At 33.4% G+C, this 25,964-nt stretch overlaps 1 protein-coding gene across 1 annotated transcript in view; it reads left to right on the top strand.

Annotated features, from left to right (window-relative positions):
- LOC145291510 (cysteine protease ATG4B-like) overlaps positions 1–25,964 on the top strand; it is a 46,496-nt gene that overhangs the window by 5,601 nt on the left and 14,931 nt on the right. The window contains exons 2-4 of the mRNA XM_080137480.1: positions 12,108–12,212; positions 13,732–13,803; positions 21,151–21,249. Coding sequence (XP_079993606.1) covers positions 12,108–12,212; positions 13,732–13,803; positions 21,151–21,249 — 276 coding nt within the window. The remainder of the gene's footprint in view (positions 1–12,107; positions 12,213–13,731; positions 13,804–21,150; positions 21,250–25,964) is intronic.

The raw sequence follows: 25,964 nt of genomic DNA, 5'->3' as shown, positions 1-25,964 counted from the left end.
TGTCCAATTGTTTTTATTATTTTATATTTTATGGGTTTTTTGACTGAAAAAGATATCCATAACCATGAATAAATAAAAACCGACTTGATTAGAGACAAAAGTGATTCTACTATAAAGTTTCCCATGGTTTTAAGTAAGAATAAAATGCTTGTGTATAGTGTTAAAACTCACTAAAACTCATTTCACTGTCAGTAATTTGGGTGACTAAAATAGAATTTAGCCCCGATTATTTAGTTCACATCTAGAATTTTGCGGTTATAGTCAAGATTTTCTGCACTTTTTGGACTTCTGGTTTCTGCTTTGCATATGAGACAACAGTAACAAGCAAGGTATGGTCCATTCTGATTAATGATTATCTTCCATTCAGATGATATAAAAGTTCACCCCCCCCTTGCTCCATATTATGAATGACTTTTTGCCTGCTTGACCGTATATAATTATCCAGTCAAATGGAAAGCAGAAACTGGAAATTAAAAATAGCAGACAATCTTGACTTTAATCAATTTTGTTCATTCTTCTATCTATTTCCTAAATTTAAACGAAACATAAGTAATTTTTTTTATGGTGCACAAATATCGCAGTAAACAATTGGTTGGTTGTTTTTATTTTACGGCATATCAACCCTTTTCAGGTTATTTAATGCCGAATTCAGTGATTTTGAAGAACAATTTTTTAATAGAGTATATTTGTTTTTTTTTAAAAGTTGGTTTCTATTTAACCCATAGTTGGGACTCTAATAGGTACTACCATTCTGGGTCAGAGTGGACCTAGGAGCAATGACAATTATAGGGTGACTCTACACTCCCCAAAGCCTGCAAGCTGGGGTCTCACCATCGGATATAGTTTAAGGTCATATCCAGGACTGCAATAAACAATTAAATTTTTTAAGAGTAGTAGACTCTTTAGAAATAAAAAAGAAAACCAAATTATATGTTTGTTATTTTTGGCGTGTTTGAATGGAATTCTTTTTTTTTGGTACTTATGTACAATACAGACTGTGTTGAAATAATAATAATAATGTCATTTAGAAGCCCATTCTTAACATGGGGAAAGGGATTTTACTTTCACCTAACAATTTAATAAACAAAACGTACAGTAAAAATGGTTATCTTTACAAATACTGTTTCCACTTCACCTCTGGTTGTCCCTCCCCATGTTAAGAATATTTTTTCTAAATAATAACATTAATATAAATCCTTAACAGGGGGAGCGGGAGCCTTTCTTTACCTATTATGTACTTTCACTTAACAATTCAATGAACAAAAGGTACAGTAAAAAATCAATTAAAAACAAAGGAGCAACCAGAAGTGAAGCGAAAAACGGCAATCGTAAAGATAATTGTAAAAATTGAACTTGAAAATCTTATGTAAGAAAACAGCACGATCCGTATTTTGTATAAGTACCCCACCCACCGCCACCACTTTTAAGTTTATTTATTGAGTACTACTGAGTTTATGGACCATGCTGAAATAGTAATGCTATTATTTAGAAACACATTCTTAGCATGCATTAGATGGCTTTGTTAACTATTCTGTATTATCACCTAACAATTTAATAAACAAGATACCGTAAAACTTGAATTAAATTTGTAAATCCTATTTAAACAATAAGTCTGTAAACTGCAGAAGTACCATAATAAGTTAAATAAAACACATTTTGATTGTTTATGTTAGATCTGATGAAAAACACATGAGTGCAGTGATTTTTATCTATTTTGTAAATTGGTTTTGATGATAACTTCTTTGCTTTGACGTTTTTGTGTTTCTGGTTTGCTGCCAACCAAGGTACATAACTCTGAAGTCAAAAAAGGATATGATGCAAAACCAGTGCTTTTACTTACCTCTCTGAATATAGACACAAGCTCAGGTGAGAATTTGAGAAGCCAATGCACTAGAGTAGCGCACTTTGGCTTACAAAAAATGCTTAGGTACACCTGTTGGCATTCCCCACTACAGGTGCCTCGGGCAATCAGCAATAAATTAACTCTTTCTCAGAGAGAAAGTAAAGCCTGGAGGTAGACTTCCTAAGACTATACAGGACCATACATCAGCCCAGAAAGAAAAAGTCACATGAGCATGGTTCAAACTCTGGTGTGCTGATTGTCGAGAACAAATTCTGAACTGGTATGAAAACCACTATAATCACTTGAATGGTGATATTTTTGGAATATTTTCAATTTTCAAAATAAATTTAACATTTAATATAAAAGAAGGATATTTGCTACTAGAACAGTAGCAGAAACTTAGTGACCAGCAGAAGATATTGTTGTTTGGAAGTAACTACTTACATTTTAGACTTGTATATAATCATGTTTATCGGCTGTTTTCACTTGTAGGGTATTTCATTCCAACTTCTAGATAATGTTGGGTCATCAGGAGAGAATATGCACTATTTCAGGGCCTTTATTATTAAACTGTAGACTTAAGAAAAAACTGCAAGTACACAACCGAGCTGGTAACAATAATTTGAATACGACAAAACCGTCCAATAAATCTGTATTTAGTGTTAACAGGATTACTAGGAAATATGGGGAAAGTGGTGGCTGGTTAATTTTAATGCATCTAAGACCAAACTTCTATCTTTTCATCATTAATGCTCTGATCCCCGTCTGGCATCAATTGAAACGAATGGCTCTCATTTTGACAAACTTTGGGGCTTGACCTTTACTCTTGATCTGAGATGGAACTCGTAAATCAAATCCATTGCCAGACCTGCTGGGAAAATGATGGGATCTTTCTACAATTCCAGTAGATATCTCGTTGCTGATGCAATTCTCTACAAGTACGTCCAAGGATGGAGTACTGTTGCCATATCTGTGCAGGAACTGCTAGAAGCAGCTTATTCTGCCTTGACAGAGTTCAAAATAGACTTCGTAAACCTAAACGTAGATTTCATAAACAAAGCTTATTTCTTAGAACTGCACGCCTGTGGAACTGTCTACCGTTTTCCTGTTTTCCAACAGACTACAATATGGGTGTCTTCAAGTTCAACATGAACAAATTCTTGATGAGCCATCCCCTTAAGTAATCCAATTTACCAAATTTTCAGTATTAATGATGACTGACATGTTCCCCTTGACCACTGTACACTCATTAACCCTTATCCTTGAGTGGCCTCCTGGCCTTGATAAGTGGTGACTGCTTTGTAAAAAAAAAAAAAGAAAAAAGTTGTCTGAAACATAGATAACAAAATATGATTTTAAAAAAAGTATATGCTGATCTAGTGTTGCTTTCGAAACAACTACTAATAATAGTGATTACTAATAACGAAAGAAAATACTTTTTACCCCCCCCCCCTCTGCCATAAAATAACAATAAAACAGAGACAGGCTCGCAACGTCTCATCTGCGAGAAAGAGGTTGCAGGGAAGAGAAAAGGGCATCCCCCACTAAGCTACGAAGTCTTCCAAACTTTTATTGATAGTGCACGCATGAAACTCTAGTCCCCTTTTGAAGTAATCTTCTCTGGTTGCAATGCACTTGTTGTACCATTCCAACAACTTATGAAATGCTCATGGAAGTTTTCCTGTGTGAGCGTGTCAATGACCCCCAGCCACAGCCTCTTTTATCTCCTCAATTGTCTCATAATGACAGCTTCTAAGGTTTTCCTTGAGCTTAGGGAAAACCAAAAGTCAAAGGGAGCAAGGTCTGAACAATAGGGAGGGTGAGGAACTGTCTTGATGCCCATCTTGGTAAAATAGTCTGTGACAAAGATAGAGTTGTGGATTGGTCCATTGTCCTGGTGGAAATGCTATTGACCAGATTTGAAGAGTGCTGGCCTCTTTCGATGGAATCTTTTCCTGAACTCCCTTAAAACCTGAACATAGTATTCTTTGTTGACTGTCTGTCCAGTGAGAACCCAGTGCATGTAGATCATGTCCATGCTATCAAAAAAGGAATCATAAGTTTCTGGGTGGATTTGCTCTGACCTTCTTGGGTCTGGGAGAGCTAGTATGCTTCCACTGGGAACTCTATCTCTTGGTGTTTGGATCATAGCAGTAGATCCAAGTTTCATTGCAGGTCACCAGAGCATTAAGAACTGTGGGATATGAATTGATCAGCTCGACCATTTCCCTGCTGTCATAACAACGTCTTTCTATCTGATCTTCTCTGAACACCCTTGGGTCAAACTTTGTGCAAATCTACTGTACCTTCAGTTTCTCGCAAATAATTGTTTACAGTCCCACACTGACATCAAAGTGTACACTTATTGACTTTATAGACACAATAGGATCATTATTCATGAAATTCTTTATTTGGCCAATCAACTCTGGTTTTCTGACTTTCTTATTCCTCCCACACAGATTTCATGTGTTCCTTAAATATCTGATGCCACTCAAAAATTGATGCTCGATTCATGCAAGATGGGTCAAAAAGCAGTATGGAACATTTCATACATTTTTGTGGCATTTTTTAAAAGTTTAAAACAGAATTTTATTGCATATTGTTCTTCTAAAGTGTCCTTACATCCAGATTGCATTTTTTAAATTCACCAGCTGTGACAATCAGGCTTTAGTAGGGTGTTTCCAATTCCTGCTGTAACTGTTCATTTGAACCTGAAATCATAAAAATTGGTCAGTCATCTCATAAGATGTATAGCAATAACATACTGAATTTTCAAGAGTCTACAACAATTTTAAATGACTGTATAAAAAAGTCTGGAACTTATTAAAGGCACCTCATATATATATATATATATATATATATATTTGTTTGAGTCACCAGTGAGAGTACGTCTTTCAAGCTCCTTGGCCTAACGTTCACAGGAAACATGAGTTGGAACAATTACATCGAGGGCATTGCCAGGGCCGCTGCAAGGAAGGTGGGCTCTCTCTACCGTGCTAGAAAACTACTAACACTCGAAAGTATCCTGTACCTCTATAAGGCAACCATTCGCCCATGTATGGAGTATTGCTGTCATATTTGGGTGGTGCATTGCCTACTAGTCTCTCGCTCCTTGACAGGGTTCAAAAGAGAGTCGCAAATCTGATAGGCCCTAAACTGGCATCTAAGCTTCAGCCTCTGTCCCATCGACGAAACGTTGCATCCCTCTGCCTGTTCTACAAGTAATTTAATGGTGAATGCTCTGATGAACTGCAAGCACTTGTGCTCCCACGACGTGAACACCCTCGACAGACCCGACAAGCTGCAAAATCCCACCCCCACACTGTAGAGATCCCTAGATGTAAAAGATCTTTCTACTCTGGTAGTTTCTTCCCCAGAACCGCTAGACTTTGGAATTCCATTCTAGGTCACTGCTTCCCCAACTGTACTGACATACAGAAGTTCAAGTGCAACGTGAACCAACATCTTGTTGCCCAAATCCCTACATAGTACCCCAGTAGTTGTTTCCCCTGATAGTAGCCCCTTACACAAAAGTGGCAATGTGCCTTGTTTGGGGTGAAAATGTAATAAAATAAGAAGAAAAAAAATATATATATATATATATATATATATATATATATATATTATTTTTTTTTTCAGCAGAAAAATCAAAGTGCTCAATTGTAAAAGAAACAAGAGCAAAATACATTTTATTTACAATACATTTAAGAGTCCATGGAAAAGTACCAGGATTTCTTGGTTAGCAGTTTTTTTTTTCTTTGTAAATCTGTGACTAATGGATTGGAGTGATCATCAGCTATGTAACAAATACAGTCCTGGAAACTTCTTTCAAAAGGGAACAGCAAATGTCAAAACTGTCTGGTGAAAAATTTTACTTGTCTGGAATTTGAAAACCTGTTCAGAACTCATAACAGATCTATTTTATAAATAAACTATCTAACCCGTGTCCCGGGTTGTTTGGGGAAAGTAGAGAAACTCAACAAATTCCAGGCCTGAACTATGAACTATTGAATTACTTATTGCTTATGGTTGTCCAGCACAAACGTGAACCCCTTGGTGTTAATGTAGAGCAGAAGGGAGGGGGGGGGGGAATCCTCCCTCCCCCGATTCATTGGAAGGTTAATTTCCTATCCAGATTCAAGGTTACTGAAGGGCACTTTTGTATAAAAAAAATGGGATTGTTAAAACTGAATGTCAGCTAACACAATAAAATAAAAATAAAAAACCAATTGCAAACATGACGTTCTTTTTGTTTTCTTCTTTTTGAAAAAGAGATGATATTCTCGAAATATTCCGGTAATTTTAAACAGTAAGTCCATATTTACTAATTTGTATTTCTGATTGCTTTTGAAAATAAATATACAAAAATAAAAAAAAACCTCCAAGACCTTTGGTTGCTTGTCTATTTTTGTTCATATGTATCATCACTTGAACACTTGGTTTCCTGCATTGCTATAGCCTTTTTGGACTCTTACGTATCCAAAAAAAATTTTTCATCTGATCACTTGGATTTTATCTTGTTTTGTTTGATGCAGCTTCTGGCCTTTTTTCAGGTGCATCTTTTGTAAAGTCATTTCACCAGTAAATAAAAATTATCCATCACTTCAAACTGGGAAACCTTAAGAGTCAAACCAAGTTGTTAGTAGTAAAATCCAAGCTAAAAAATTTTTTTTTACCCATTTAATGTATTTGAATAAATTTTATCTTGAACTGTAACGTTAGTTAAACAATACATGGTTTTGTGAAAATTATGTAAAGAAAGGAAACTTTAGATGAATTAATTAAAATAAAGGAGAAAAGAAAATAAACTAAAGCGGACTACCGACATTTCAGAAGCCATTTTGATTTTACAGAATGTGTCATCTATGTTCAGAAATATTTTACTTCTCTAATTTATAATTTTTTCAGTTGAAAAATAGAAAGGTAAATAATTAGTTAATGTAATTCGCATGAGTTTGGAATTAAGTTGAATCATAAATGTGAGAAATGTGGACCCCCCCCCCCCCCCGATGAAAACAAAATAGTTAAAATTATGAATACTGTAATTGCACTCTAAACTGCTATTTTAACACCCAAACATATATTTGGAAAAGAAAAAACTTAATTGAAAGAAACAGTTTATATTTAGATTGATATCTAGTGTAGTATATAGACAATAGTAGTATGGCTATTAAGAACAGATGTGGTGAAGTGAGAACCTGTGGAAGTAGATGTTAGTGTGAGAGTGAAGGAACTTGCCACCTCCTGAAATAACTGTGTTGGGAGAAACTGATGAGCAGGGTAAGGGAATGTAAGAACTTTTTAAAGGGAACAGAATGGACATCTTTTTTGGAAGTGCACATCAGTTAAGAGATTGGCTTAAATGACTGAGTGAATAGATTAACACATATAGGCTTTTATTTGAAAACTATAGTAGTCAATAAAATAAGGGAAAAAATTAACTTAAAGATAATTTAAGGTAACCTTTGTGACTGGAGAGGTATGACAAAGGGATGGGGAAGTTATTAAGTGTAAGTCTTCTAGGTTAACACAATGTTGAATAAAACCATTTGATAAGATGGATACGAAGACTATTTTATGTAATGTGATTTCATTTGTGAGTAAAATTGTTAGTGTCTTATTTACATGCCTTCCCACTGAGTATGGGACAAAAATGAATTGCCCCAGCCAAGAATCCACAACAGAACTGATACCACACTTCAATCCCAACCTTAACATCAAGAAATTATTAATGTCTTTTAATATTTTTTGTTGCTGCGTTTAGATATTTTTGTATGTTTTGTTTTTTTCTTTTTGTATCAACTCGTTTTTCAGGTTTTTTGATTATGTTTAGATATGCCAACACATTATGTAAGATTTATTTAAAACAAAAAGAAATAACAGGAAAAAGTGGAAAAAATGTTTCATTTGTCATTCCTTTCTTGTTGACACATGACGAATGAAATTGTTTTTAAAAATAGACACGAATACAGAGATACAAAACAGAATGTGTTTTCCATTGTTTATATCTATGCCACATTAATGTAAATAAAAGATTTACATCATAAATATATTAAAAAGATTTTTTTTTTTTCAAGTGTGGAATTTCTCTTGACATTTTGCATTTTTTATAGAAACCATTAAGAAATTGTAATTAAACCTAGAATCATAAATCAAAGCAAATAAGGAACAATAACTCTTGTTTCTCTTATTTTTGTCCTTTAGTCCTTACATTCAATGAACAATGTTTCTGGCAAAGGAGGAACAATTGCAATTTTCTGGGTCAGAATCGATTCCATCTAACACTACCTTGAAGTAGTATTTTTTTAGCTCCTTATATCAAGTGGATTCCTGCCTTGTCTGAAGCAATTTTATATAAAAAAAAAAAACTAATTAAATAGAGAAGAGTTATTCACCTCATATGAATTTTCTTTTGAGATGATTATTTAAGAATGTCTCCATATTACTGCACTGCCAGACCAAATTAAGTATTTTTAAATATAAATTGTAGTGCAGTATGTTGGTCTATTGCAAATAACACATTATAACAACAATAGTGGGGCAGGTTATCTCAGTATTCCATAAGAATCTTTTGCTTAGTGATACAAGCAGCAAGTGAAAGATTGTTTTAGCAATCTGCCCCACTACAATAACAAAAATGAAAATTATTTGATTTGTCAGCTTAAATGCTATTTAGATGCAACTTTTAAAATCCAGCTAACATTATATTATATATTAAATCATTTTATACATAGATTTTCATTTTAATATAATTTGACTAGGTTGGAGAAAGATCACATGATATTTGTTTATATTTTCAGGAAAGTGTTGATTGATTTAAGCTTATTGACTAATCAAGAACCTTGATTCCAGTAAAGCAACTGGCCCTGATGGCATCCCAATTATAGTGTTAAAAAAGCTTCAACCAGAACTCGCTCCCATACTTACGAAACTATTTAAGCGCTGCCTTAAGGAGAAGTGCTTTCCGACTCCCTGGAAGACCTCATCAGTTTGCCCTGTATTTAAGAATTTAGGTGATAAGTCATCTCCCTCTCAGTACAGACCAATAAGTCTCCTGTGTGTTATGAGTAAGTTGCTGGAATCCATATTAAATAGAGAAATAGTCAACCACCTCAACAGAAACAACTTTCTTAGTGACACACAATATGGTTTCCGCTCTGCAAGATCTACCGCAGATGTGCTGACGGTTATATCTCACAGGATTAGTGAATCTCTTGACAAAGGCTTCCTTTCTAGGGCAATTGCTCTTTACATATCAAAGGCCTTTGACAAGGTATGGCATAAGGGTCTACTTCACAAGATTTCCAGCTACGGTATAACTGGAAATGTTTTCTCAATCATTAAATCATTTCTCTCCGATAGGCTCATAAGAGTAGTGGTCGATGGACAAAAATCGGAGGCCTGCAATATAAATGCTGGAGTCCCTTAGGGGTCAATCCTGGGCCCAACTCTCTTCCTGATCTACATCAATGACCTCCCTAAACACATACTTAAATCATTCGTTGACATCTATGCTGATGACACGACCATCTACGGCAACACATCAAAGGCTGTAAATGACAAAGTTCTCTCTGATTCTCTCTCCTCTGATCTTGAGCGCGTGGTTCAGTGGGGGAAGACGTGGCTGGTTACCTTTTAATGCATCCAAAACCAAACTCCTATCCTTACATCATCAACGCTCTGATCCCCATCTGGCATCAATTGGGATGGATGGCTCTCGTCTGGATGAGGCCCCGTGTTTTGACAAGCTTCTGGGTTTGACCTTTACTCCTGATCTGAAATGGAACACGTACATCAAGTCTGTTGCCAAAGTCACTGGAAAGATGGTGGGATCCTTCTACCGCTCCAGAAGATATCTCACTACTGATGCAATTCTCTATCTATATAAAAGCCAAGTACGTCCAAGGATGGAATACTGTTGCCATATCTGGGCAGGAGCTGCTAAAAACAGCCTATCCTGCCTTGACAGAGTACAAAATAGACGTTGTGGCTTAGTGGGGGGTGCCCTTTTCTCTACCCTGCAACCTCTCTCCCACAGAAGAGACGTTGCGAGCCTATCCTTGTTTTATCGTTATTTCCATGGCAGGTGCTCATCTGAACTCCAATCTTTGGTACCCCCTGGCCAATCTTTCATGAAAAACACCCGTCTAGCTGAATCCACTGTGAAAAATTTCCCCCACTCTTTATCTGTGCCTAAATCAAAACGTGGATTCCATGAACAAAGCTTCTTTCTTAGAACTGCACGCCTGTGGAACTCTGTTCCATCTGCCTGCTTCCCACCGGACTACAACTTGGATGTCTTCAAGTCCAACGTTAACAAATTCCTAATGAACCGCCCCCTTAGGTAAACACTTCATCAAATCTCTACACTAACATAATGTACTTGCAATAACCCTTATCCCTGAGTGGCTTCCGGGCCTTGATAAGTGGTGATCACTGTGTAAAAAAAAAGTAAAAAAATAAAAATTCAGGTTTGACACAAAAAATGTCAAACGCTATTTCTACCATTTTTCTTTTCATCTTTGTATCCCTATAAGATGTTTTACCTTTCTGTCATGCTTAAGTTTGAAATAGCATGAATGAACACTTTAAAATATCTATTTTTTATTTGTTCTTATTCATCTTCGAGAAATACAAGGCAATGGAAATAGATGAGAACTCTGATGTGGAGAAAGTACATTTGGATAGCGAAACTATTGAGGTCATTCAGAAGTTTTATTACCTTTGTGATATTATTGAAGTACAGGAAAGAGCAGGAGTTGGAGAGGTTGAAAGATTTAGGACTGTCATTTCAAAACATGAGCTGAGGATTTCGACTGACACTCTGTACTAAACATGACATTTCAAATTAAATTGGTTACAGAACAATATTTGTTGATATGTTAATTTAAAGAAGTTAACTCTTCAAATTAATTATTCCATGATTAAATTAACTTGATTGTTCCTTGTGCCACATCAGCTCTTTTTTTATTCAATTTTTAAGGATAAGGGTTTATGAATTTGTCAGGTGGCACCACTTATCAAGGCCAAGAGGCCACTCGAGGATAAGGGTTTATGAATTTGTCAGTTGGACGGGGAAGAATGATAACAAAAAAAATACTGTTTGCATTAGTCGTAAGTTTAAAATTGTACTTTCATTGCTAAATATGCAAATCACTTTCTTTTTTTTTTTTTTACAGATGAGGCACCACTTATCAAGGCCAAGAGGCCACTCGAGGATAAGGGTTTGTTGGGAGGCCGTATAAAGCATGTTCACGACTAAATAATAAGGAAAACCATTATACCATTATATATTAAACTACATTATTTATTTAAAACAAAACAAAGCAAAGCAAAGTTCATACATTGGTGCAATAATTTGGCAGTCACGTAAGGACGTGTGATAGTGGTTTGTGCGTGTTGACCTCTGTGGAAGTGTGCACAAATAGAGGTTATAGTTCCTATTTTACACGAGTGATATACAGCTTAATTATAACAGTCTTGGATTGTTCATACTGTATTAGCTCTACGTGTAAGCATCTTAAAGGTAACAATGCTTATACAAAAAAAAATGTGTAAGCCTTACCTCACATGATGATGTATGTTTATGGTGTGCGCACATGTTTACGTGTGCACTGCTTGGTGCCAAGCGAAAAAGAGAGAGAAAAGGGAAACTGAAGGCTATGTCAGATGTCACAGGAAATGCATGTGTATCAAAGTTATGTGATGTTTGCATGTGCTCCACTCCATGTGTGTGTGTGCTACTGCACACAGCTTGTTCTGTGTCTGTGTCTTTGATCTAGACAAAGCGTATTGGTAGGTATAAACGGCTTACTATAGGTTAAAGAGTGTACAGTGGTCAAAAAGGACAATATCATAGTAATCATTAGAAGTGTAAATTTGGTAAATTGGATTACTTAAAGGGAACGGCTCATCAAGAACTTGTTTACATTGGACTTGAAGATGGCCATATTGTAGTCAGCTGGAAAGCAGGTAAACGGAAGTGAGTTCCACAGGCGTGCAGTTCTAAGAAAGAAGCTTTGTTCATGAAATCTACATTTAGGTTTAGGCACAGATAAAGAGTGAGGGAAATTATTGATAGTGGTTTCAATCAAAGTGTTTTAAGAATATTCATTTTTTTTTATGAATTAAATTTTTTTTCTATCCTAAAATTTTATCAAGTGTTCTCAGAGGAGAAGAAGAAAAAAAAAAACAAGACATTGGTAATTTTTTTTCTTCTACTCTTTTAATGACTCAAAACATGAAATGTTTTTCTTCTTTGTAGCCTCAATATGTATGACGTATGAGAGCGGTCCTGCTGAATTTGCTGATTTTCCCCAGACTGATGAACCTGTCCACATACTCGGTCATGCTTACAGCACACTCTATGGTCAGTTCTAAGTACTTTTTTTTTTTCTTTTTACAACTTTACAATCTTGAGACACACATTGGAATTCTTTTGTTATTTCCTCTATCATAGTCCAATTTGAAATTTTTTAAGAAAACTAAGCTACAAATGAGGCCTTTTAAATTTAACATCTTGATCTTGATTGATGTTCAAGGCAGACCCAAATAGCAATCTGTCTGACATATACTTGATTTGGACTAACCTATTTTTTCGTTTTTTTTCCTTCCATTATATTATTAGCACTAATATATTTTTATTTTGCTTTAGTTTTCTTCTGAAAATACTTATTCCAGCTAAAAAAACTCTTACACTGGTAGCTTTTTCTCTGATTTCTTGAAACAGATTAAAAGGAAGTTATCATGTGCAATTATACTAAGTTCTTCTTAGAGTTTTTCTAATATATATATTTATATATATATATATATATATATATATATATATATATATATATATAAATTATGTGACTTCAAGCATGCGTTTGCCATCGTCACATTAATTACACAATATTATTTGTTTATTACTAGTAATCAATTAGCATTTTTGCTTATATACAAAACCTTTTTATTTAGATTAACAATTCATTGAACGTTTCATTATGATTTCTTTTGTAAAACTTTTCTATCTAAAGATCTGTTTCTTCCCGACATTGCGTGGGAGTCATTTACTCTCATCTTTCTTTCACTCTTTAAACTTCACCTGATTTTCTCTTTTCTTTTTTTTTAATAAATAGAATATTGAAAGGTAAATTTCATTATGATATTCTTTGATCATTAAATCATTAACTTGTTATAAAACTATAACTATTTTTTAAGGTAATGTTTTAATCTTGATTTATAAAATTAGTGGATATTGAAGTTATTGAGTGTAAAATAGCTTCCAAAACTTTCCATCATTTAATAAATAAGGATTTGCTGATAATTTTAAAGTCAGAATTTTTGAAGGGTCACAAAGTAATTCTTTTTTTTTTTTTTTTACTATAAACAAAACATCAAAATGACTGACTGGTGGATTTAATTTTTTAATTTATTTTTTAAATTGGATTTTTATTTTATATCACGCTATTGTATGTTTTATTTTAATAAATAATTATTTGTAAAATAAAATAATGTAAGTCACATATAAGTGAGAAACACCTTAGCGAAGGAGGTATAACCTTGAAATATAAATAATGGGCATACTATCTTTGATGTGGTATAATACAATATGTGAATATTAAAATAAAAAAATATCACATTCTTCGATGTAATAGTCTTATCTACCTTTAGCTGTGTAGTTTTCTATCAACCAAACAGTCTCTTCAACCTGATATTGCATTATCACTGCCTTCGATAACTTTTTATAATTTCATTATTATAAAGAAAGAACTGGATTTTTGGTGAAAATTTTAAAGCAACGATTAAAGTTTTGCATGATTGTTTTTTTAATAATTTTTCCTATTTTAAATTTAATATTTAATTAGCTAATCTCAAAATAAATTGCAAATATTTTTTTTTTATTGCAGATTTGGAAGAATTAAAACATGATATTTTATCTCGGATATGGATTACGTATCGAAAGAATTTCAGCCCAATTGGTAAAAGTATTTTTGTATTTCTTTCAAATGTTCTCATACTTTCACTGTAAAGCCCATCACTTTCTTAACCAACAGTTTTGGACATTGGATTGAATGTGTCATGGCCTGCGCTATGGTATAATGGCTAGAATAATGTTGATAACTTGTTTGCCATACTCCTCTGCGAGAAGAACTATACATTCTTTCTTTGTGTACGTAAATAAAACCAAATGGAACCTCCATAAAATCTTCTTTTCAAGAATTACCCATCTATGGAATACAATACCATGGGATTGCTTCCCTACTGGCTATTCAATTCAATGAATTTATATTGTATTAGTTGGTCTATTGTTTACATCTTCGGTGTTATTCTCAACCTTTTAGCTTATGTAAACTCTGATCTTGTGTTTTGAACTCTGGAATCTTTCTGTCGAACTTGGGAATCTATATGCAGTTTTCAATGGAATCTCTTATTTAATCTATGGGGGTGAAGCATACTCTCATTCTGTCAGTCATAACCAGTTAAAAATCTTAAGTAATTCATAATTGTATTCTTAGTATCGCCTGCACTGAGGATTGAACCTTAAATCTCCAGAAGTGAATTTTACCTAGTACTTTTATCTGTTACAGGTCGTTAGAGACAAGTCTAGTATGGATTTTTGAAGCAATCCTCATCTCAAAATATTCAGAAACATAAGTATGTTTCAGTTGGGAAAGCGTGGCAGAAATTTACACAGAAAAGTTGTTGTGATATGCTATAATCAGCTTTTTGCTTTCTCATGGTATCCAACAACACAATCATTGACGTTGCAAAGTTTTAGTTTGTTTCTGTTCATAATACTTTTTTTTTAAATTTTTCTTCAAACCCAATCCTTTAATATTATTCTTGTTAACTTCTTTACCTACATTTATGTTACATTCATCCACTCTCATTACAAGGTGTTATATATATGTGGCTTGTGTCATCTAGTGTTTATGTATGCAAGTGTATGTATAACAGGAGAGCAGTTCTTTTTATGTGTGCATATGTATATACATTCAATACAGTTCATGATGGGACAAAAACATATGATTGGCAGTTTAGGATGAATAATATTTTTTCTGTACGGTTATCAGATAAAAGGAGGCATCTCTTGTTTCGTTTTTTTTTTCTTTTTTTCATAGTTTTACTACGTTTATCATTCTGCAACAAATTTCTTCCTTCTGAAAGGAAACACTAACTGAAAGTTATATTTTAAATATCTTTTATTTTACTGTTCGTATTAACTCTCACAGTCCGTGAACACTTCTGTGTACTCTACATCTTGCTATGTTGCGCCCCTGTGATAGACATAGAGAGGACCTACCTCAGAAACGGGCGAGAATCTCTTGGCAGTAAACTGAAAGACAGAAAAAAGAAAAAAAAAAGACGCCTAAGATGGCGGCTGTTGTCTTTTAAAGCCTCTGGCCACGCATAGATCTCTAGCAATCTCGTGTGGTATATGCAAATTAGTTGTGCCCGAAACATTATAAAAGGCGAGTCGCTGGGAGGAGTGGCAGAAGTGTTTAAGACATGTTTGTTGAAGATTGCTAACGAAAAAGATTTGTAATGTATACTCTTATGAGAAAATAAAAAAAATTGTGCTTTGAAAAATTGTGAATTGAACCTTAAAAATATAAATATGTTCTGAATATCATTGAGCATCAAACAAATTTAGTATTGTACTATTTATATTATATTATTGTCTATACGGCTATAACTGGAAAAACACTATTGGAATATTTACAAGAAAATCATATATATATATATATATATATATATATATATGTGATGAAAGTAATGGAAATAGTATTCCGACAAAATAGAGAAAATAAAAAGGAACAAACCGTATTATGTGTTCATCAATGTTTCGTCTTTATTTCATCCAGAGGAAGTCTCGAAATAAAGACGAAACGTTGATGAACACATAATACGGTTTGTTTCCTTTTTATTTTCTCTCTCTCTCTCTCTCTCTCTCTCTCTCTCTATATATATATATATATATATATATATATATATATATATATATATATATATGGATTAATAAAAGAATATTTGTCCGAAGACAGATCCCACAAATTGGAACAGTTTAGAATCCCTTCACAAAGATTAAAAATCAGAGATCGTAGGTTACTAAACCTTATATCTAGAATCCTTATTCAAATTTTTAAAGGTCTTAGAAGAGATTTAAATCCAGTGAATCTTGCTTAACTGGTGTCTAATGAGCATTGAACAAATTGAATGCAAATCTAAAATATTTGAATTTTAAGATGGGATGTTATACTCATATTATCCCCCTCCCCCAATAAATACCCATCTCAATAAAAAAAAATACCTTTAAAATAAACCAAAAAAGTGAAATTTTGAGAATATTTATTAATTGATGTTTGAAATTATTGAAAATTCACAAGTTAAAGGTTTCTGAATTTTCACAAAGGGCATCAGCATTTTTTATTTTTTGCATAAAATTAAAATAAATATAGCCCACATTACAAATTTTTATGCCCAACAGCTGTGTTTCAAAATTCATGATGATCAGTTAATTATTTTAAGAGTAAATGCTTGCAGTACTTGGAAAAATAAAAAAAAAGAGTACTTGAAAAAAATCAATTGTAAAAGTGATATTCTCATGAAGGTTGAAGGTTCAATCCTCAATGTGGGCGACCGAAAAATATAATTGTGAATTACTTAGGACATCTATCCAGTAATGATTGATGGAACAAAAGTATGCTACTCCTGTGAAGTAAATAAAGAATTCCATTCCAAATTCCGTCTAAATTCTTGAGTTTGACAAAAACATTCCCCGAGTTCGACAAGATACACCTGAAGATCAGAGGTTACATCGACTGAAGTGTTGTGTAAATAACACTCAAGATGTAGTAGTCCGATGAATCTAAAAAATACAAATAACCAATCCTCATCTCAAAAATTAAAAATAAAAACTTTAGAAATGTACTATGCATATAAATATATACACATACCTAACCTTATAATGTACTATGCATATAAATATATACACATACCTAACCTTATATAAAAATAGAAATCTCTACCTTGTTTTTGTCTGGGTTTTATTTCTGTCTCTGTGTCTGTTATTCATAGTAAGCTTATGTTTGTAGCAGAAATTTTTATTCTACCAGAAGTTATTTTATTTGTTTAAAACTAACTAGCAAGGAGACCTGACATTGTGCGGGATAGAATGATGATCAACGAATGTTCCGCACCATACTTTTATTGTCATTGAAATCGATGAAATTGCTAATTTTTTTAATCAAATTGATTGCTTCCTCCAGTTGAGTTAAAAGTGAATACATATTACTATTTAGACGCGATCCCAGGAATTTAGTGAATTGTCATTATAATTGAAATAATTATAAAACAAAGATAGGTCAGTTAGGAATAATAGACAATGGATTGAGGAATTTTCTTTGTGTTGCAAAGGCGTGTGGAGACATGTTTAATATGTAGAATCCATGTGAGGTACTCACTCTCACATGGTTGAGCACGTTTTGATGTCACAAAGAAAATATATTCAGTTAAGAGCGTTCAAAATCAGTCAGTTCAGGAATATGACTGTGTGAGAGAATGGGCTATAGAGAAGCTATAGAGTGTCCAGCTGCATCTGTGTAACCTGAGAAACAAAGCCAATTTTTATGGTGGACATTAAAGTTATCAAACATATGTATTTGAGTGTTACTTTCTAAGGCAAATACTGCATCTGTACTATCAAGGACATGATTGATTAGAGTACAGTCCTTACTTGAGGGAGAATGGTAGAGAAAATATAAGTAACTAACGCAGTGATGAAAAGCTACTGTACCAGCAAAAAGAAAGACCGCACTTGTATTTTTTTCAAAAACTGCAAATTTAAGCTAAATTGAATGTAACTGTTTAAACAACCTATACCTCATTTGATTCGCATTTTATTCCTTTATAATTTTACCTGTTTATATTTAACTTTTAATTGAAGCATTCTAGTGTTCACATCAATTTAAAAAAATAACTTCAAATTGAGGCGGCAAAAAGAAAGTCCACAGCAACAAATTCGCTTAAAACCAACTTAAATTTTCGTCCCTAAATCCGTTTAAAATATCCACTAACAGGCAACAAAGCATCTCTAATCGTAATTGTTGTTGTTTCAGGTTATACAACGTAACATTTAGTCCATATGCCACGACTTTCTCTTAGTGATTGTCAGGAGCTCATTAATCTCCACCTTTCTAGTTTATCCAATCGAAAAATCGGCTGCAGATTGAAATGTGATGAGAAAATGGTACGTAAGACTGTGCAAAACCACCAAAACACCGGCAGTGTTCGTGATGCCCCTAAATCTGGTCGTACTAGAGTTACTTCTAACAGAGAAGACAATACTATCAAAATCCGCAGCCTATTTGTTGGGGTTGAGTTTTTTTAAACTAATAAGTGATTTTTAAATATTTTGTACAAATAATAATGCAAGTACAAAGATTTGGGACACACACATTTAAATATATTTACTGTTACTAGTAATCTCCCTCTCAGCACACTGTACATTGACTCTCACCTGGAGATGCTTTCAGAACAAAGAAAAGCATTTGATATACATATGGAACTTATATTAACATTTTTGATTTTTGCACAAAGAAGAAGAGAAAAATTGAAAAAAAAAACAAAAAACAATATAATTAAACAGGAGCTCTGTTATCTTTATAAATGCTTGAAATGAAAAAAATGCTGCCTAAATACACACAATTTATAATATATATATATATATATATATGACCTCGGGTTAAGCACTCTTGACAGTGATATCACTTGCTACTACTTTAGTGGAATACAACGCACTTTGTAAATAAACAAATAGAGTACAAAGTGGCAATTAATGCTTGTATAAAAGTCTTGTAGATATCATTACTTCCCACTCACTCCTCCAACGATGTCCAGTGAGTAACATCACCAAATTCGACCGTTTTGGGTCCCGGTTGAACTCTCAGTCTTTGGCAGTCACTATTGTGAAGAGCCTAAGTGTTGAAAGTTCCGGTCCGGTGAACTACTTCTTCCCCCATGTTGTAAAAAAGATTGAAAGGACAAATATTCTGGCACTGTCACCAAGGTGTGTATCACTGGAGAGCAAAGATCATTTAAGCCGAAAGAAGAAAGAATAACGCTTCAACAACTGGTTGGTTTAAATAGTGTAAATAATAATTATTCGGAGAACGAAAAAAGTCATACCCTGATTTCAAGTTAGGCTTATTAACATTTATGAGTGGATGGCACCCTTTTGTCAGTCTAGGCGATTTTCAAGTTTAGTCATTAACCCTAAGTTTGTGAGTCAGCCTTTCAACAACGAGCAGTCCAATAGGGAGAAAGCAGAGTAGTCTGGACGGTTTTCAAGTTCAGTCACCAACCCTAAGTTCGGGAGTCAGACTTTCAACAATGTGCAGTCCAGTGGGGAGCAAAGCGGAGTCTCTCAGCTCAGTTCAGTTAAGTCTCTCTCTGTTTTCTAACTCTCTCTGTGTCTGACTGTCTCTGGTTCACTGTGTTATATTAAGAACCCAGGACCATAGCTCCACCCCTTTTTTTTACCAATAGAATTTAATTCTCAATAATACATTATCGGTAATATTCTAAAGTTCCCGACTTTGGAGAATACATTAACAGACCATGAGTAGCCAACAGATTTTTAGGTTTCCTTCTCTTTTTCTTCTTCACCTATCTTCCACCTGTTCCTGCCACCACAGATAGAAGGCGTCTCCTTCCCTTTGTGGGTTGACCCTCAAAATCACAAATCTGTTTTCTCTGTTTAATCCCTTATCAATCTCCACTGCAAAAAACAAAGAGGGAGGGGGAGTTAACGGTGGTATTTTAATCAAATGCGGTGCATGTACATGTGTGGTCCTCTTAGCCCTCTTGGTAAGTCATTCATCTGCTTGACATATTTTGGGAAACCTGTTTTTTTTTGTTTTTTTTTACAAAGGATTCACCACTTATCAAGGCCAGAGTCCACTCGAGGAAAGTGTTAATAAGTGTACAGTGGTCAAAGGAAACGTAATTGTTAGTAGTGGATATTTGATAAATTGGATTACTTAAGGGAATGGCTCATCAAGAACTTGTTTACGTTGGATTTGAAGACAATCATATTATAGTTAGTTGGAAAGGAGGAGAATGGTACAGAGTTCAAGAAAGAAGCTTTGTTCATGGAATCTACGTTTAGGTGCAGGCACAGATAAAGAGTGGGGAAAATTATTGATAGTGTTTTCAGACAAGTGTTTTTTATGAAAGTAAGTCCAGTGGGTTATCATAGATTGGAGCTCAGACGAGCAACTACCATGAAAATAGTGATAAAGCAGAGACAGGTTCGCAACAGTGAGAAAGAGGTTGTAGGGAAGAGAAAAGGGAGTCCCCCACTAGGCTACAAAGTCTATTTTGAACTTTGTCAAGGCAGGATAAGCAGCTTCTAGCAGCTTCTGCCCAGATGTGGCAACAGTACTCCATCCTTGGACATACCTGGCTCTTGTAAAGGTAGAGAATTGCATTGCATGACATCTTGTTCCTGATATTGTCAAATTCATGATTCAGTTTATGATGACAACGAAAACTTGACAGCCATATCCTTGGAGACGGTTTGAAAAGGCCTGACATGCCCAACAAAGAAGCATTATTTCAAATTGTTGCTAAAAAGTCAATTCTCCAATTCCAAAATCATTAGGAAAGTTAATTTAATGCCAAATTTCACTTAAAGTTTATGGCCTAAAAAAATAATTCAATTTCTTTGAGAAATCCTGAATATCTTTAATGAATCCATTTTCTTTTACAACCTTTTATAAACCATTAACACAGTTTCCACTCTGGTCTTTCTTGCCACTTTCTTTTTTAACTTTTTCTTTCATTACCTTTTTTTTTTTTTTTTCACCCTTTGCTTCCTTTTTTAACCGTCTGAATTCCGACATTTGTCTCCGTGGCATATCAACTATTTTTTTTCCTAACATGTCAATTTTGTCATACTATGTCTATCCTTCTGACCTAGTGGCTATAGCTACTTGCTACCAAATTATTGGTTGTTGATTTGATTGCAGGCTTGGATTAAGTGCTGATCTAGTCATACTGAAAGCTGTGACACAACAAAACAGTCTCTGGATGACATATCTTTGATAGATTATAGTATTTGGCATGAACATAAACTCCTTGAAACGAATAGTACCATTAACGTTTTGGTTAAAAATAAAAAAACTAATCATAGTTTTTTTATTTTATCTTACCTCAACTTCATGCATTTCCAAACAGAACAAACATTCCAATTTCTTTGTTTATATATAGATTTGTGATGATTACATTTTTGTAGCAGTTAAATAGATTTAGTTTTGTTGCAGGTGGTACTGGTCCAACAGGAGATACTGGTTGGGGCTGCATGTTACGGTGTGGTCAAATGATGATGGCTCAGTGTCTCGTCGTCCGTCATTTAGGAAGAGGTTAGTATTGATTTCTATTGTTCTTGCTTTGATTCCATCTGAAAGAGGAAAACTTTCGAAAGAAGAGAATTTTTTTATGAAGAACTTAAAAAAATTTTATTTTTAAATTGGTCTAATTTGAATGTGGATCCTATATTTATCTTTTGTTTTTTATTTTGGACTAAAAGATATGGTTCTTGTCCAGAATTCCACCAATAGTAAAAAATAAAGAAAAGTTAGTATGATGTATGTACCTATGATAAAATGAAAATATCATATTCCAAAAATCATGTAAATAAACCAATTAATTTTAATTACAAAATAAATCTAGCAAGTATGAATCATTGGTGTATATTTAGAATTACACTTGTTTAAAAAAAAAAAAAAAAAATGAAAATACAGAAACATCTTTGATGTACACACTAGTCACAAAACAAAAATGCCATATTCCAAAATCACCAAAAATTGACCAAGTAGTTTCTTGCTTAGTTAAAAAAAATCAAATTTTACGATTGTTAGCGATTAAAAAGTTTTAGTTATTTTGATTACAAACAAAATCTGAAGTCGAATTGAATTGTCGCCCGTGAATTTTGGTAACATTTAAGACAATATGACTATTCTCGTCTGGCCTCCTCCTCAAATTTGATTTTCTTAATTAAAAAAAAAATTACTTGATCAGTTTACATAATTTTTGGAAAATTACATCTTTGTGATAAGTCGGTACATCATAAAGATTTTTCTGTATTTTAGTTTTTTTAATCAAGTCTTATTCTAAATAAACACCAAATCATTGTTGAGTTATCACCCCCTTTTTTTTTTTTTTTTTTTTGAGATTATTTTCAAAATGGTGGACGAGACAGTCATTCTTCAGTAACTTGAAAAATTTGATTTTCTTATTTCAAAATAAAACTACTAGATCAATTTACATGGTCTTAGGAATATGATATTACTTTCTCATAGGTATGTACATCATAAAGATTTTTCTTTTTGTTTTTGTTTTTTTATATCGGAGGAATTCTAGACAAGAACCAAAGATTCTCCTGTTTTCTAAAATGCATTCGTCTGACTTTGTTGACTTTTAAAAAGATTGAATCTAGCATCTTGTACATATTTACCATCCCCAAGGAAGTTATGTTTTCAATCGAGTTTGTTTTTATACAACTTAGTGTCCATATTGCTTAACTAATTCTCCCCCAACTTGGTAAAAATATAGATCATTATCTGACTTAATTTTGGGATATCAAAGTCATGGTGAAAGTCACACTTTTGCTAATAACTGTTAAGTGTTGAGACATGTTGAACAGAGTGCAGTCTCAGTACTGAGTGTGAAGTATTTTCCAGTAACAAAGATGGCGGCAGTAATTGCTAGTAACAAAAATGGTGGCCAAGAATCAAATGCGGTCTGTGACGTAGTTAACGGCGAACTGATTGAATCCAAAATTCGACAATTTTTATAGTAACTTTGGAAGATTTTCATTGGTTGGTTAGTACAGCCAGTGGTTATAAAAACGATTGGCGAAATCATTGGTGTCATACCCCGATTAGGAGTCGAAAACATTTTACACACTCCTTTTCTGATATGATGGAAAAATCCTTTCAGATTCAATTTTGGTTTGACTTAAGAAAAGGAAAGAAAAATAAATAAATAAATAAAAATAAACCAATAAAATAATTGATTTATTTTTTGTTTTTGTTTGGGGGAATTTGTCTTTATTCTCATTGGTCAAAAATAATTAAATATATTGGTATAATGCATGCAAAAAGAAACCATTTTTTTTTTATATATATAAAAATAAACACTTTTAAAATATATATAAACATACAAATAGAATCTTATTCAAATACATATAAACATATATGCACAAAAATTCATAAATATACATTTTTCTATTTAAAAAATTTTTTTTTTAACAAAAACTGGAAACATTATATTAGGTATTAGTTGGTTGATTTGGTTAGTAAGATAGAAATGGTCACAGTTTAATGTCGTGCCCGGGACAATTTACAATTTTTTTTTTTTTGGTATGATTTGGACTGTTAATGCTTCTCTTTTTGGGTTTCTGAAAAGAGATTTATTCATAATTAGATTCCAAAAAGTTCAGTTATAAAATGTTTTACTTTTATTCTTTTTATAGGTTTAGTGAAAATGTCTGCTATATTATTCGCAGACATCTCATAAGTAAGAGTAATAGATTTTTTACTTATTTCATCCCTTATAAAATGATATCTGATATCAATATGTTTTGACCTTTGATGAATCATAGAATTATTTACTAATAAGATACTGCTCTGAATGTCACAATGAATTAATATAGGTTTTTTTTACTTAGATCAGGTTTTAAAATAGATTTTAGAAGGGTGTTCAGAAAAAATGCCTCTGCGCAGAATGGGTAAGGGCCACAAATTCTGCTCCACAAGTAGAAAGGGCAACAATTTGTTGCTTTTTAGTTTTCCAAGAGATCATAGGTCCAGTCTTTGACAGTCTAAAACAATACTCAGTTATACTTTTTCTATCCTTAGAGTTACCCCAATCTGAATCTGAAAATCCTTCTAAATTTAGAGGATATGTAGACTTTTTAAATATTAAAGATTGTTCCTTGGTTCCTTTTAGATAACGAAGGATTTGTTTTGCACGATTAAGGTCCTTAATTGTCGGTCTTGATAAGTTTTGAGATAGCTTTGTTACAGTGTAACATATGTCAGGCCTAGTTGCGGTCATCAAATAGATGAGACTTCCAACCATTTCTCTATATAATCGATTATATATGGATTTTGTTTCGGTCTCTATATTTTTATTTATGTCCATTTCGATGGGAGTTTTACGTGGTTTGCAATCTTGCATTTCGAACTTGAGCAGAATTCTTTCAATGTATTGTGATTGGTTCATAGTTATAGTTTCATTTTCATAGGTAAATTTTATACCAAGGAACCATGACAGTCATCCAAGATCGGCCATTTAAAATTTTTTATTTAATTTATTTTTAACATCTTTTAAAGTATTGTCACAGTTTGAGGCGAGTAATATATCATCAACCCAAAAAGTAAAATCAACAATTTATTACCTATATTTTTGGTATACATACACACGTCTATAGGACATTGCTTTAATTCCTGTTCTATTAAATAATTATCGAGTGTTAGATTCCAATTGTAAGCACTTTGTCCATATAACGATTTATTCAGTTTCCACACACAATTGTTATTTTTCATTTTAAATCCCTCTGGAGGGTAAATATAGATAGTCAATCAGAACATTTAAATAAGCATTTTTTTACATCCATTTGATGTATTTTTAAATTGTATTGAGCGGAAAGTTGTAATAAAATTCTAATTGTCGTTAAATTTGTTGTTGGTGAAAATGTTGCAAAATATTTCACTCCAGAAATTTGTGAAAAACCTTTTGCAACAAATCTTGCTTTAAAAGTTTCACTGCCAGAAGCTGTGATTTTTTTTTGGAAAAAACCCAGCATGAAGAAATTATATTTTTATCTGTTGGTTTTGCCACTATTTCGTATGTGTTGTTTTAAGATAAAATATCGGATCATAGCTTGTTTCCAAAAAATTTCGGATATCATAGCTTGTTTCCATTCTTGGTGATTTTCTGAATTAATCACCTCATTATAACTTTCCGGTGCACTTTTCACCGACTAACAGTAATCCACTGCATAATCATGTATCTTTTCAATTTGTAAGAAGTATGGCCTTTTTCGCTTCCTTATTGCGTATCAACGTGTCTGGTTAATATTTTCGTCAGTAGTTCTACTGTAATTGTCGTCGTTATTAATATTTTCATTGTGATCGATTAAGATGCTAGGTAATATTTCACGTTTTTCATCCACTGGGTCGCCATTTTTTAAATTTAATGTATCATTGAATTTTACACATCTAACCCTTTTTATGGCATTTTGGGCTGGAAAGTAGATTAAATATGCTGAACTGTTTCTATCGTAACCTACGAAAATACCTTTTTCGTTTTTAGTATTTAGTTTACTGGTATTTTCTATAAGTGCAAAACAATCAGAACCAAATATATGCATTCTGTTCATTTTAGGTTTTACACCGCAAAATGCTTCATACAGTGTTTTGCCTAATCTTTTCTTGAACGATCAATCTATTTCTGGTATATGCTGTTGCCATTAAAGCGTAAGTCCATAAACTATGCGCCAATTTCGATTCGATGAGTAGACATGTTGTCATCTCAAAAAGGGTTTGCCATGCTCTTTCAGCGGTGCCATTTTGGAAGGGGGAATGCGGCGCAGATTTCTCGTGTTTAATACGGTGGTTAATTAATAGAAGTTCAAAATCTTTACTAGTAAATTCAGTCCCATTGTCTGAGCAAATGCATTTTACCGAGCCATACAGGGCAATATCAGCTAAATATTTCTTAGTGGCAAGGATAGTGTCGGATTTGTTTTTGGGAAAATAAACTATAATTAAAGCGGAAAAATCATCAATAAAGTTCAAAACGTACCTTAGATTATTTCTCTCCATCGGGCTGATCGGACCTGCTAAGTCACAATGCACAAGTGAGAGAATTTTCGTAGCCTTTTTGTTTGGCGTTCTGCTTATATATTTTGTCATTTTCCCCTGTGCACACATATCACAATTTGGGAGATCGTCTGAAGGTATTATTTTCATGCCTTCGACTACATTTGGTAATTTTTTAATATCGGCTGTATTGCAGTGTCCTATAATTTTATGACAGGTTTCCAAGTCGTGACAAGCAGTTTTTCAGG

This window comes from Euprymna scolopes, chromosome 12, assembly GCF_053919585.1.
Source record: "Euprymna scolopes isolate OS-2025 chromosome 12, ASM5391958v1, whole genome shotgun sequence".
NCBI classification, from domain to species: Eukaryota; Metazoa; Mollusca; class Cephalopoda; order Sepiida; family Sepiolidae; genus Euprymna; species Euprymna scolopes.
Note: the sequence above shows the minus strand (reverse complement) of the source record. Positions and strands in the feature narration are given on the sequence as shown.